At 52.6% G+C, this 13,818-nt stretch overlaps 2 protein-coding genes across 8 annotated transcripts in view; one reads left to right on the plus strand and one right to left on the minus strand.

Annotated features, from left to right (window-relative positions):
- The first annotated feature begins 504 nt into the window (after positions 1-504).
- On the plus strand, positions 505-8,565 carry Gpx3 (glutathione peroxidase 3). The gene is made up of 5 exons (XM_055602739.1): positions 505-657; positions 4,909-5,062; positions 6,714-6,831; positions 7,198-7,297; positions 7,641-8,565. Exons 1-5 carry the CDS (start codon positions 505-507, stop codon positions 7,860-7,862), a joined length of 747 nt encoding a protein of 248 aa, XP_055458714.1. The 3' UTR covers positions 7,863-8,565.
- Positions 8,566-9,017: 452 nt separating this feature from the next.
- Tnip1 (TNFAIP3 interacting protein 1) overlaps positions 9,018-13,818 on the minus strand; it is a 48,349-nt gene continuing 43,548 nt past the window's right edge. For 5 of the 7 annotated variants that reach the window (XM_055602734.1, XM_055602735.1, XM_055602731.1 and 2 more), the window contains 2 exons: positions 13,077-13,161; positions 9,780-9,956 (listed from right to left, as the gene is read on the minus strand). In XM_055602734.1, the coding sequence (XP_055458709.1) occupies positions 9,820-9,956; positions 13,077-13,161 (222 nt within the window). In that variant the 3' untranslated portion in view covers positions 9,780-9,819. The other 2 variants (XM_055602737.1, XM_055602736.1) reach the window with 2 other exon arrangements.

Below are 13,818 nucleotides of genomic sequence, written 5' to 3' on the forward strand. Positions count from 1 at the left end.
TTGAATGAACCTGTGACCTCATGCATGCCGGCCCAGTGTTGTACCACTGAGCTACATTCCCCAGTTGACACCCGGTCTCAGTCTGTAGCTGAGGTTGGGCTCGAACATGTGCAGTCCTCCTGCTTCAGCTTTTTGGATTCTGGGTTTACAGGCGCGAGCCTCTACACCTGGCTCACACACCGCTTCTTCTGCACTGGGGGGATCTACATTCTTTTAAATCCTCGTTATCCAGGACAGGGCCCTCTACTTGTCCCGAGGTTTTTAGAGCTTGGGAAAAGAGCTGCATCCTGGGTGCTCTCTGGAGGCTCAGCCGCGCCCATCTCCTGCTCTTTCCTGGCAGCTGACTCGCTTCTCTCCCTCCTAAGCTTTGTCACTGTCATACCGGGCTTGGGGAGAGGGAGGAAAAAGGGGCGGGAATGTCTCGCCCTTGAAATCCCAACCGCCTTGCCATTGGCTAGGAAGCCCCCAGCCTGGCTGCGGATTGGCCACGGTGGAGGGCTTGAAATGTGGCAGAGCGCTCCGGACACCTCAGACGGACTGTGGCCATCCCAAGACGCGCCCCAGCTCGCCATGGCCCGGTTCCTCCGGGCATCCTGCCTCCTGTCCCTGCTCCTGGCCGGGTTCGTTCCGCCGGGCCGGGGACAAGAGAAGTCCAAGGTGAGTGAACCTCCAGGGCGCAAGAAGAGTCCATTGCGCTCAGGTGTCCACCGCGCGACTGGGAGAGCCACTGCTTCCCCAGAGGTGCCGGGCTCTCACTCTGCGACCCTGGTACCTGCACCTTTCCAACTCAGACCGGGGTGCTCCAGCGGGCAGAACGAACCCAGGAGGACAGTCTTCCCCGAGTTTATACTTTCTCATCTCAGGGTCGCGTTGCTACATCCCCAAAGGGACTGTCCCATTCAGAGGGTTTGGGAGACGGTGTGGTTTTGTTTTGTTTCTCCCCCCCCCCCCCCCTATAGTCAGGAGAATGCGGCTGGTGGCTATACTCCTGAAAAATTGCTGGTGTCCGGGGCCGGTGGCGGGAGCGGACAGGGGTGGGGCGCTAATAGCGTCTTCACTCATCCCAGGGCGCTGAAGGCAAAGATCTGTGACTCAACAGAGTTCTGGCTCGGAGATGCATCCCTTTCTGGGCCTCAGTTTCCCCATCATCAGGATGGTTGGAAGGCTATGGGAACCTTCCAATTGCCCTCTCCATGCGCAGCCCGCTGGCCTGCCACGGGGCAAAGAGAAGCTAGAGAAGCCAACCAGGCCAGGCAGTCTGCTGGCGCCTTGAGTATCCTAGTCTAGTTGTGGTGCCCTGAGCTGGAATGAGGGTGGGGAGGCTGAGGGCAGATGGCCTGGCATGCTTATCTCCTTGGTCAGGCCTGTGCTGGGTGGGCTCTGCAGGCCTCTCCTCTTCCCTGGGGTGAGGAGGCAGAAAGCAGTAGAGACAGGCCAAAGGAAAGAGATTGCTGTCTCCATCTTCTACACACACCTGGGAAGGCTCTAGTTTTGAGTTTCTGGATTTCTAAAATCCTCTGGGTCTTCATTTTAAGATCTCCTAAGTCCACCTCTTAGAGAGCCCCAAGAGTGTTTCCTGTTTTAAAGCACTTTTTTCCCCTCACCTCCTCAAACAGAGAGGGCACCTGTAAAGCCTTGGTTTTCTCTCCAGCCCTGTCCCTGGTCACCAGCTCAGCAGGCATTTTTCTCAGACACACACAGGACGGAGTTCAAGATCAGGGTGTGGAGTGTGTGTGTGTGGGGAACTGGGGCCTGTGCCTTCAGTGTGGGAATAGCTTGGGGTAGGGAGTGGGGAGTTGAACCCTGTCCTGAGGCTGCAGGAAAGAACTTGGGCCGTGAAACTCATCGTAGCCTTGTGCTGTCCATAGGGAGGAAGGTGAGGTCAGAGAGAAGATCGAGAATGGTCTAGGAAATTTTTAGGGTGAGGTGTGATCTTATCTCATAGCCAGCTGAGACTTGTGGTTCGTCACAGCCCAGGCATGCCCATCTGGTCTCCCAGGTCCTGGGAGGTAGCATGCTACTGCTCTGGCTTCCGGGACTCAACTACTTGCCTCAAGCCCACTTCAGGACAAGGGAACAGGGAGGGGACCTGTGCAGACCCAATGTGATACAGCCACAGGAAGAAGTCCTCTGGGCTCGAAGGGAGGGGCAATGGCAGGGAAAGCCTCTGCCTTGTCCAGTTTATAGCTGCAAAAGGCTTTGCAGAGCTGTAGACTAACAGCTGCTGACGTGGCATCCTAGTAACCGCTGGTTTCTAGGTGACTGCACAAGGCAGAGAGCATCATGGGAGCACAGAATGACATCAGGCTCAAGGGCCTCAAGTGGCCCTGAGTCCCATTCTGTCTTACAGTGGACAGGCTGGAAGCCTGAGAAGGGGGAGGGATGGTCACGTGCTGCCAAAGGCCCAGCAGAGCCCAGATGCAGGTCTCTCACCTGAGACCTCTCATGTTCACAACACCACACCAATGGGCATGGGGAGATGGAACAGGGGAAGACATGGACCAGTGGCCTAGGCAGCCAGGAAGCCTGGTTCAGTGCTCCCCCCCCCCCCCAACTCGTAACCCATTACTCTCCTCTCTTGTTCCTCAGTCCCTTTCAGTACTCTCTGGTCTCCCTTGTGGAAGAACAGGGTTTTGGGATTCTATGGACGCAGAGGGGGCTACTGTGGGAACTGAGCTGATGGATGTAATCTAAGCCTCACTCACCACAGACCACCCTCAGACCCATGGTAGCCTGGGCTCCCAGCATGCACCCCATTCTTCCCCTAAGAAAGCATGACAGCTGCCATTTCTTAGGGTAGCTAGCAGACAATTAAGGCCCCTCTTTACCATGACAGGGGAGCCTCACAGGCTCTTGGCCCTTTGCTGCAGGTAGAGTAATCTCCATGTCCTGCTGGCCCAAGGCTGTTCTGATCTGCCAACAGTGAGTGTTGGGGAGATGATTCAGTAAGTAAAATCATTGTTATGGAAGCAAGAGGCCCTGAGTTCAAATCCCCAGCATCCAGGTAAAAGCCAGTCATGGCCACATGTGACAGCAGTGGTGGGGCAGACAGACAGGCAGACGCAGGAACTCACTGACCAGCCTAGCCAAACACTGGGCACAAGCTGGGGAGGGCCAGCAACATGGCTCAGGGGTGACAATACTTTTAGCCAAGCTTGACGACTTGAGTTTGATTCCTGAGACCTACATAAGTGAATAAATCATGAAATAATTTAATAGACAGCATCTCACAATCCTCTCCTTCGGCTTCTGCATGTATCTGCATACACACACAGCCAAACAAAACAAAAACATCCTTTGAGAGGCAGATGGAATTATCCTTTAGACCAAAGCCCAAAGAATGTTTTGTTCAGGGCCACACAGCCAACGAAGATAACAGAATCTAATTCAAGGGGTTCCTCATGTTCCCTTCCCTCAAAACTATATGGAGAGGCTTGGCTTACCATTGTTTCAAAGGTCCCATTATTCAGTCAGCCAGGGATTTTTTCTCCTCCTGAGATTCAGCTTGGGGGTGGTGTGAAGTGAGGTGGGGTAACATGCAGGCAGCAGAGGTTGTATCCTGGTGTTTGTGTTGTGTTGCTCTTGTTGAGGCAGGGTGTCCCTGTATAGTCCAGGCTAGCCCTGAACTCTTCATCTCCTGCTTGGGCCTCTGGTGCTGACATTGCTGATGCCCCAAGCCTGGTGCCGTTTGCCCTTTAGGGTGGAAGTGATCCCAGCCAGGGCTTCCGAAGCCTGGGGTAGAGGTCTCCAGCTGAGCACTCAGCCCAACACTCAGCCACAGCACCTGGAATACTAGACTCCTGGAAAGAAGGGACTTTGTACTATAGTCCAGAGAGCTGTCAGGTGTCCGGGATGACCCAGCAAAGGCGGCCAGACTCACCCAAGTAGTCAGGCCTGCAGCGATTCCGTGACAGAGGAATACTACTGCACCCCACTGCTCCTCCCCCCCCCCCCCCCCAGCCAGGATGGCTCTTTCACCTACTTACGCTGAGGACCTTGCTTTGGCAACAGGTTTTCTAGAACCAAGGGGAAGAGGGAGTGGCTTTTCCCTTCCCATGTGGCTCTCCAATCTACTGAACCAAGGACCTCTCCCTGGAGTTCTGTTGTCCCTGTCGGGGGGTGAGGTGGGGTGGGGGTGGGGACAGGGTAACATCCTGCTGGCAGGCAGTGGGATCCTCTCACATCTGAGTTGAAAATAGCGAGTACAGTGTGACATGAAGGCTGGAGAAGAGAAATGGCCAGCTGCAGACAGCACTGAGCTGGTGGCAGGGCTGGAGCAGCTCCCGAGTGCTCCGGCACAGCCCGCTGTGCCCTGTGTACCTTCCCTCCTTCTCCGGGAGGCAGACTGTGGAGAAGCCGGACAGACAGGAGGGAGCATGGACATCATCACATCACTCATCTCTGTAGATGGTTCTGTCTAGACATTGTATTGTCACCCCAGATGTCACGACGGGGCCCCGTGACAAACCTTTCCATACTCTCGGATCCTGCTCTCACATCCCTGCTTCCTCCACTCATCTTTCCAGTCCTCCAGACTGGGAGGCTCTGACTCATTCTCAAAGTCTTGACACATCCTTTCTGTCCAGCGTCTCCTGTCTGTCATCTTGCACAGGCCTCCTCAGATTTGCCTGGACTTCTGCAATATCCACCCAAATCTGCTTCTCAACCCAACCCAACTGCCTATGAAATACGGAAATGATTATTGCTAACCTCAGAGTTCCACAGCACTCAGTAAGTACTTAGTGCAAATACTGAGTGCTTGTCAGGTCCTCAAGTGTCTCACAGTTCTAGTTTTTGTTGTCCCGGGTAGTCATTTCTCTCCCTGTTGGGAATCATCTTAACTGTAAAGTGGAGAAATGTCTGTCTCCACTCTAATAGTTGCCTGGTGTCTATCTTTTTCTCTTGCAGACAGACTGCCATGGAGGCATGAGTGGAAGCATCTATGACTACGGGGCCCTCACCATCGACGGGGAGGAATACATTCCTTTTAAGCAGTATGCAGGCAAATATGTCCTCTTTGTCAACGTAGCCAGCTACTGAGGTCTGACAGACCAGTACCTTGGTAAGAGCTCCCTCATCCATGCCTTGCTGCTGAGTGTGGGGTCAGTTCTGTCACTTGGGCACCCTTTAATCCCATGAGGCGCAAGGGAGAAAGGGTGATGGTGACTGAGAGACCAAAGTCTGTATCCCAGCTCCACTGTAATTTCATATCTTCTGGAGACAAGTACATAAGCCTGAGGTCTGATGGTCTTTGGGTGTGTTCTAAAGTGTTCCTAGATACCCTTCTTCGCTCTAGGGCACCTCAGCTACCTTGGCTATGTGCCTGCTTGCTTCCCTTGACTAGAGTTAAGGAACAGCAGGGGTAGCTGCAGCTCACTCTGGCTGGGAATGCCTTCTTTCCCCCTAGCCTTGTCCGTCTGTATCCTTCTCTTGGCTTCACTCTTGAGAATAGGTCCTGCTAGCTTGAAGCCCTGGAGGGAGTTGATGGGGAAGAGGTATGGGGTGCTGGGGTAGATGGTGGCATCCAACAGTTCATTGTTTTTTGTTGTTTATTTTTTCAAGACAGGGTTTCTTTGTGTAGCCCTGGCTATCCTGGAACTTGCTCTGTAGACCAGGCTGGCCTTGAACTTAAGAGATCTACCTGCCTCTGCTTCCTAAATGCTAGGATTAAAAGCATGCACCACCACTGCACAGCTCAACAGTTGAGCTCAATATTTCTCCACTTTCCAGTTACCGATGATTTTTAAGCAAAAAAAAATTTTTTTTTTTGAGACAGGGTTTCTCTGTGTAGCCTTGACTGTCCTGGACTTGCTTTGTAAACCAGGCTGGCCTCAAACTCACAGAGATCCACCTGCCTCTGCATCCCTGAGTGCTGGGATTACAGAAGTGTGCCCCGAAGCCCAGCTTCAATAGCAAACTTTGAGGACAGACTAACTCAGCCCTCCTCTTTACTCAGTATAACACACAGGAAAGGGAACGAAGGCTCAACATGTATAAACTAGGGCTACAAGGCTGGCAGTGACTGAGCCCAGCATCTGGCTGGAACTCACGGCTCCTTAACAGCAGTGTCCTCTGTCTTTTCTTCTCAGTGAGGATGGAATCAAAAGCCTCAGTTGGGAACAACTGGGCCAAAGCTTGATGGTTCTGGGGGCAAACGCTTTGGGGCCAAGCAGACCCTGGCCACCTGGCTGCCACCTGCAGGGGAGTTCCTGGATTTGCAGACAGGGTGTATATATTTCCGTAGCTCTGTGGGCAACACTTTCGTCCAGTCCTTGAATGGTGCAGTACATCTCTAAAGAGATGGGCTGGGTACTCACGCTGCACCCAACTTAGAGGTGCTGAGGAAGCTGGTAAACTGGCCAGGGCCTCTCCTGGGCTCCTGAGTTCCCAGATGGGAGTGATGTGAATCCTGCCCTCCCCACCACCCTAAGAAAGTCCTTAGCCATCTGCCCAGGGGCTGATGGAAAAGTTCTCAGCTCACAGTGAGCCTGTGACTACTGACGTGAGGAAGTAGATTCCTTCTCCCAAATCCCAACTGGCCCCAGACTGAGTCAGGAGAGGACCCGAGTCCAGCCTTGACACTGACTCACAGGGTCACCCTGTGAAAATGCTCCCTCCTCAGGTCTCAGAGGTTCCAGCAATGTGGAGGGTGGGTGGGGAGAGGGGCGATGAGGCAAGTTCTTCACCCGCTCTCTTTTCTCTCCCTGGCCAAGAACTGAATGCACTACAAGAAGAACTCGGGCCATTCGGACTGGTCATTCTGGGCTTCCCCTGCAACCAATTCGGCAAACAGGAGCCAGGCGAGAACTCGGAGATCTTACCCAGTCTCAAGTGAGTCCTCGTGGCTGGAGATGGGGCAAAGGCTTGGGAGACTGCAGTTACTGGTTGATTGAGACCCCACCAGCCACTCAGTCACTCTGCTCCCCCATCCCTACCCCAGGATGGGGTTAATGGAACAACGGGGAGGGGATAGGAAACAGAAGGCTATGGGTACCTAGTTGGGCAGCACATGATGAGTAGAGAGGAGTCCTAAGGCACGTGGGGTGTTGCAGAGAAGGGACCAAGATGGTAAATACACACTCGGCCCGGGTATGCCACCCACATCACCAGCATAAAGGATTTGCAGCCCCCCCCCCCCGCCCCCCATTTCTAAGCCATGTGTGGCTCCTTTGGACCCACGAAAGTATACTCTTCCAGGTATGTCCGGCCAGGTGGGGGCTTTGTCCCTAACTTCCAGCTCTTTGAGAAAGGAGATGTGAACGGAGAGAAAGAGCAGAAGTTCTACACTTTCCTGAAGGTGAGAATGGGTAGTCTGGAGGGACCTCCCCAGCTGCTCCCACCCCAGCCTGTGTGCCTTAGCGCCTGGGAATGTCCTGGCATTGGCCTAGTAGTCCATGAGAGGGCTTGGCAGACCCTGTGGGCCCATCACCCTGCTGTACAAGTGAGGCGGGCCCCCAGGGACATCTGAGGGGCCAGAACCTTCTAGTCACCACCACAGAGATGGGCAGCCAAGTGCTCTAGTCCCCAAACTGGGGGCCTTCCCTCAGTGCCAGAGAGTTTTCTCCCAGGAAGGCTGAGAGGGAGGGTGGTGGTCAGGAGCGGCCACAAGTCAGACTGGTGGCCTCTCACCCCTGCTCTAGAACTCCTGCCCTCCTACCACGGAGCTCCTGGGCTCACCCGGCCGCCTCTTTTGGGAACCCATGAAGATCCATGACATCCGCTGGAACTTCGAGAAGTTCCTGGTGGGGAGAGATGGCAAACCGGTTATGCGCTGGTACCACCGGACCACAGTCAGCAATGTCAAGATGGACATCCTGTCCTACATGAGGCAGCAGGCAGCCCTGGGGGCCAGAGGGAAATAACTGACAGCCCCACCCCATTCCCTGTCCATCACCCAAGGGCTGGGAGGGGCTCTTCAGGAAGGAACCCACATTACTATTCATTCTACACTCACTCCTGACCCCCTCTCTAATTACATAAAAGACAAGCCTGGCACGACAGTGTGTCCGTACACAATTGTCCCAGTGTGTGCATGGCTACACAGCCATGTTTCTGCCTGCTTGATATCCAGGCATGGACCATCCATGCTCACAGCTTGGCACTGGGGAGTAATAACAGCCTTATTTTTTTTCAGTTTTCTGTTCCAAATAAGCCCAGAGGAAACACCAGTTCTAGTCTAATAGTCCTGCTCAAACCTGGACATCTCTCTTGGGAGAGAGAGTTGAGTATCCCCCACAACTACACTGCCCACTTCTTTCATCCTTCCTGAAGGGCCCTCCCAAGTCCCCAACCCCATCCCACAGTGCTCCTGAGAACAGCCAAGACATCCATGAGTGTGATAGCCATGTACCCCAAGTCGGGGATGGTGTCTCCATGAAGGAGGGGCCCGAAGCCCTTGTGGGCGGGCCTCCCCTGAGCCTGTCTGTGGGACCAGCCCTTAGTGCATTCAGGCTCTGGCTCCCAGGCAGAGATACTACCCCTGATCCTCTGGAGGACATGCTATTCTCTCACTTTGTCCACTGGCATCTCTCACACCATCTGCCCAGTAAAGGCCTTTCTGCAGCAGCTCAGCCTACTTGGTATTTCTTCAGTGGTGGTTTCCTGGCATGGGCAGTGGGGCCTGGGGATGGACACAGAAAGGGTGGAGGGAGGAGGAAGATAAACAAGGTACACAGGGCGTGCTTTGGGGCCTGTGATTTGGCTTCTATTTAGGTCCATACTGCAGCTCTTGCTCAGCCACTGGAGTCTGTAACCAAGCTCACATCGGCTCATTCCTACCCACCTTCTTCAGGGCACTGAAGGCTGAGAGAGGGTGTCATTTCTGAAGGATGGGAACTAAGGCTCACTTCAAATCCTGATTCCCTACTGAGGATCTTCCCTCCACCCTTGGTGCCCCTAAAATGGTAGCAACATTCTCATGGCTATGCAGGAAAGGAATGCTGATAGAAGAACCAGAACCAGAAAAACAAAACCCCAACTGGCCGTGAGGGCCTGAAAAAATTACCAGGCACAAAATGTCGATCCTTAAGTTGGATTTATGTCCAAGATTTGTGCAAACAGCTGCCTAGCAGCAGACAGCTACCTTAATACAGACCTCTGGCACCATAAACATCTAACTGTGGGGGCCAAAGGCAGCGCCAGGCTGGGGCCCTTCAGCAGACATGGCTGGTGTGGCCTTCATCCCAGATCACGGTGGCTCTCAAGAGGCTGCCATCGGTACAGTAGAGAGCATGCTGGCATCAGAACATCCCACTGCTCTCTTCTGCTCTAGAGACAAAGCCCTTTTCCCATAATTCCTCACAGAGGGGTAAGAAGGGGGTCGTGGGGCAGATCCTGCTACTGAGCTTGAAGCAAAATTTACACGTGCACAAGAACTGGGTGTGGTCTCTGGAGAGCCTAGAGCCAAGTCTGTGAGGTTCTGAGAGGAAGGGGTCTTCTTGGTTGCACTCCACTGTTAGGACGGAGGCCAGCAGCCCCAGCAACAGAGGGCAGGTCAAAGCCAGGCAAGGTCCCTTTGCATCCAGAAGAAACTGGTGGAGGCCTTGTGGGTTGATTCTCCTTGGTCTTGCAAACAGTTCCGAGGTGGGGCTGGGGATGTGGGCCGTCTGCTCCTCCCAGCCTCTGCTCTGCCAAGGCTTGGGCCACACAACATGCACATGTCCTCTAGAGTCTCGGGATTCTGCCTTTAGCTGGCTCTGCAAGACGAAGGTGGAGCCACGTGACCCAATGGGGTCTCACTGAGGCCCCGCACAGTCATTTTCTGCAGACTCTAAATAAACAAAAGGTTTGAAGCTTCAAGATCATGTGGTCTGGTCAGTCTCACATGGACAATTCAGGCCTCCTCCCCAGTGTAAACAACAGCTTGTTATTGGATGTTGCTGAGGGCCAGGCTGTCTCTCTCGGGCATTCATCATGCAGTCTGCACTCAGCCCTGAGGAGCGCGTCATTTGTTACCTCTGTAACAGAGGAGGGAACTAGGATAACAAGTTACAAAATCCTGTCCCAAGTCCCAGATTTATAATGTTCTGGAGCGGGAATTTGAATTCAGTCCACCAGCCTCCAAATCCCAAAAGTAAGTACTGGGAGAGGGGTCAGCCCAGCCTACCATGCTATCCTCTGCCACCCACTGAGCCCCAAAGGACTTCAGTGACCCTCTGAGGAAGTGGCCAGCCAATCCAATCCCTTCTTCCAAGCACCAAGTTTTCTGGCCCCACCTGAGTCTGTCTGCAGCCTCTGTTCACACTACCTCCTGACAGGGCTCGCCTCATTTCTGCACAACTGTGACTTTTTCTAGGAAGTCCCTCTTCATGCTGAGACGGACATGTCCTCTCTGTTGTACCTATCCACTTTTCACTATGGCCTTCCCAGAGTCCCACAGGCTCACTGCTTCCTGTAGAGACCAAGGACCCATGCCTACAGACTAGCTTGCAGCTCCAGAGCCTTTAACCTCTGTAATGGCAGACTCTGGCCAGATGGAGTTTCCCAGTGTTCCAATCTGGTCATGTCACTGTGTTTTAAAACGTTCAAGGACTCTACACTACTCTCAAGATTCAGACCAGCCCTCCTATCACATTCTGCAAAGGCCTTACCCTGTGGGGACTGCTGACATCTCTTACCCCACCTTGCCCTGCTCTCTTACCCCTCCTTGATCCTGGCTCTCTCAGATGCTTAAATCACCCACTTCCCTTCACAACTAATAAAACATTATGACATGGATTTTTTTTTTTTTTCTTTTTGAGACAGGCTTTCTTTGTGTAGCCTTGGCTCTCCTGGACTCACTTTGTAGACCAGGCTGGTCTCTGCCTCCCTGAGTGCTGGGAATGACTTGGATCTTAAATGTTTTGTTTTGAGACAGGGTTTCTCTGTATAGCTCTTGCTGTCCTGGAATTACTCTATAGATCAGGTTGGCCTCAAATTCAGAGATTCATCTGTGGGGATCAAAGGCGTGCACCACCACCAAGTGCCTGGCTTTAAAAGAGAGACATTTAAGAGCTTAGTCAGTGGCTAGCCCATGGTGCTCTCACAATAGGACAGTGAGGGGGAAATCAAGGTCACCAGGCAAGCACCCTTGAAGGGGAGCCTGAGGTTTTAGCCCTTCTCTCTTCCTTGTTCCCTGGTAAACACCTGCTCTACTATATACTCCTACTATAAGAGGCAGAACCACTATAGACCCCAAGGTGTCAACTGACCATGGGCTGAGACCTCTGAAATTCTGACTCAAAAAAACATCTTTCCTTCAGATAAGCAGATTGTCTTAGGTGTCTGGGCCCACAGATGGAAAGCTGAGTAACATAGAAAACTGCTGACCAAGCAAGCTGCCGATCAAGGAAATTGCTGACCAAGACAGGGATCAATCATCATGGAGTCTATGATGCAGGTCAGTGTCCCAGGAATGCCTAGATGATCCCTCCGATCGAGATGAGATCAGTGTGCCTTTAGGTGGGGTTGGGCAGAGAACTACTTTCAGATGCTTCACCATGTTCAGACTCAGTGCCCTTAGGCTCCCTTGCCCGTTGCCACTGTGACTCTAGCAGGCTCTGGCACAGTTCTAATTGGCAGATGTTGACATTGTCCACATAATGGTCGTTTGGCAGGAATCCATAATGCCAAGTGTTATGGGGTCAAGGCTTCCACCCAGATTTCAAAAGAAGGTCTGGGGACTGGGGCAGGCAGTGTATGTGGCAGGTTGCCAGTGGGCAACCCCAGAGAGGGGGTAGTAGGTGAAACTGTGAGGATGAAATCTAAGCTGTCCTGAGACACCAGGAAATGAAAGATGCCAGCAGTGTGGCATGCAGGTCAGTGGACACCCATGGGCAGCAAGCACAGCCAGCTAAGGTCACAGCCCAGAGCTGTGGAACTTGTTTGTTCTCCCGGGTTTCAGTATTATTCTGGTCTGATCCATTCTTGTCTATGACACTCGCTATCCCTTCTGAAACAGGGATATTCACTCTGTGTCTGGTCCAACACTGTATACTGAAGTGTGGAACTTTCTCTTTGGATTTTTGTTTTGACTACACAGTCTTGAACTTGTTATGTAGTCAAGGATGGCCTTGAACTCTTGATCCTCTTGTCTCTACTTCCCAACTGATGGGAATATAGTAGAGGCCATCATGCCTGGCTCTCTTTGGTCTCTGTGAGGGCTCACACATGGTGAGTCTGCCTTGAGCCTTACCGACTGGGCTTCTAGGCAATGCTAGAAGAGCCAAAATCATGGGGACTCTGGGAGATAGCCTACGTGCGCTTTACACTGTGAGACAGACACAAGCCTCGGAGCCAGAGGCAGAATGTCCCAAATGCCTGAGTCACCAGCCCGTGGATCGCCAGGAGTGGGGCAGAGCAGAGGGACGCTGGGTCACTGTAAGCATGCCCCTGAGAGGATATAGGGTCTCCCCGCTCCTCCTCTTTTATTTATTTATTTATTTTTTAATTTTTTTGCGTCCTGGCCATCATGAGCACAGAGAGCACCTCTCTGTGCTCTCCTGTCATGATGCACTGGGCAACCATGGGCTCAACGTGCTGGGCCGAGTAACAGTGACTGAGATCTATGAAATCTTGAGCCAAACTGAATCTTTCCTGTTTGGAAGCTGACTGTCTCAGACATTCTGTCCCAGAGAGAGAAAGCTGAGTAATACATGAGGTTTTCATGGTTGTCATTTTTTCTCTGCAAAAATATCCCCCACCCCTCTGGCTTCTCAGCTAGGATGTCACCGCCTCCACAAAACTCCCTTGGCCCTGCTCCAAATCCCACCCCTTGACCTCTCTTGCAGAAACCTGCTCTTCTGGGCACTTGGGTGCAACCCGGCTGCCTATGTGAGCCCTGAGATTCACTTCTGCCTCTCTCACTAGGACAGCAGCACGTCTGCTTCCACTTCTGAGCAGCACTAGCTCCTGGCACAGTGCTAGAATTGTGAATGCCTGCTTCTTCAGTCATTTCATCTGTCAGTCAACATCTTTTCTCTCTCAACACTATTTCAGGAAGCTGGGCCTCCATGCCACCAAGTTCACAAAATAAGTTTCTGCAAATTGGATCGCTTCTTGTGGGCGAATGTCCTCTCCACCAGGGGAACCATACTCACCTGGTTCTGCAGGCCTGTCTGGGTCCCTCACTTGGGAAGTCTGATTTCGAATCCCTGCACAGGGTGGACTCCAGGCATACTCTGGCTGCAACAAGATGGGTAGGTAAGAATCCACAACTGAGTCAGGTGTGGTGCCCAGCACGCTGGAGGCAGAAGCAGGGGGATTTCTGAGTCTAAGTCAGCCTCATCTACAAAACGAGTTCCAGATCAGCTAGAGCTATACAGAAAAACTGTGTCTCAGAAAACAAAAGCAAAATAAAACAAAAATAATCAAGTTGGTTGGGCATGGTGGTGCACGCCTGTAATCCCAGCACTCAGGGAGGCAGAGGCAGGCAGATCTCTGTGAGTTTGAGGCCAGCCTGGTCTACAAAGTGAGTCCAGGACAGCCAAGGCCACACAGAGAAAGCCCATCTTGAAAACAACAACAACAAAAAACACCAACTCCCCTGCCTCCTGCAAAAAAGCATAAAAAAAAAAAAAAGAAGAAAGAAAAGAGTAAAGAACCCACAACCACACTGCAGAGCCACAGCCAGAACAGTCCTAAACACACAGGAACAAGGCGCCAAGTCCTAAGGGTTACACGTTACTTGGCCGAATGTAGCTCTAAGACCATGCCTCCCTCCCTCTCTTGTTTTTTTTGAGACAGAGCCTCACTCTGTAGCCCAGGCTGGCCTCAGACTTGTGGGCAGTCTTCTGCCCTCAGCTGTACTGGGGTTACAGCATGAGTCACCACATCTGGCTT

The sequence above is a fragment of the Psammomys obesus genome, unplaced genomic scaffold, assembly GCF_907164565.1.
Source record: "Psammomys obesus unplaced genomic scaffold, mPsaObe1.curated_primary_1811, whole genome shotgun sequence".
Lineage (NCBI taxonomy): Eukaryota > Metazoa > Chordata > Mammalia > Rodentia > Muridae > Psammomys > Psammomys obesus.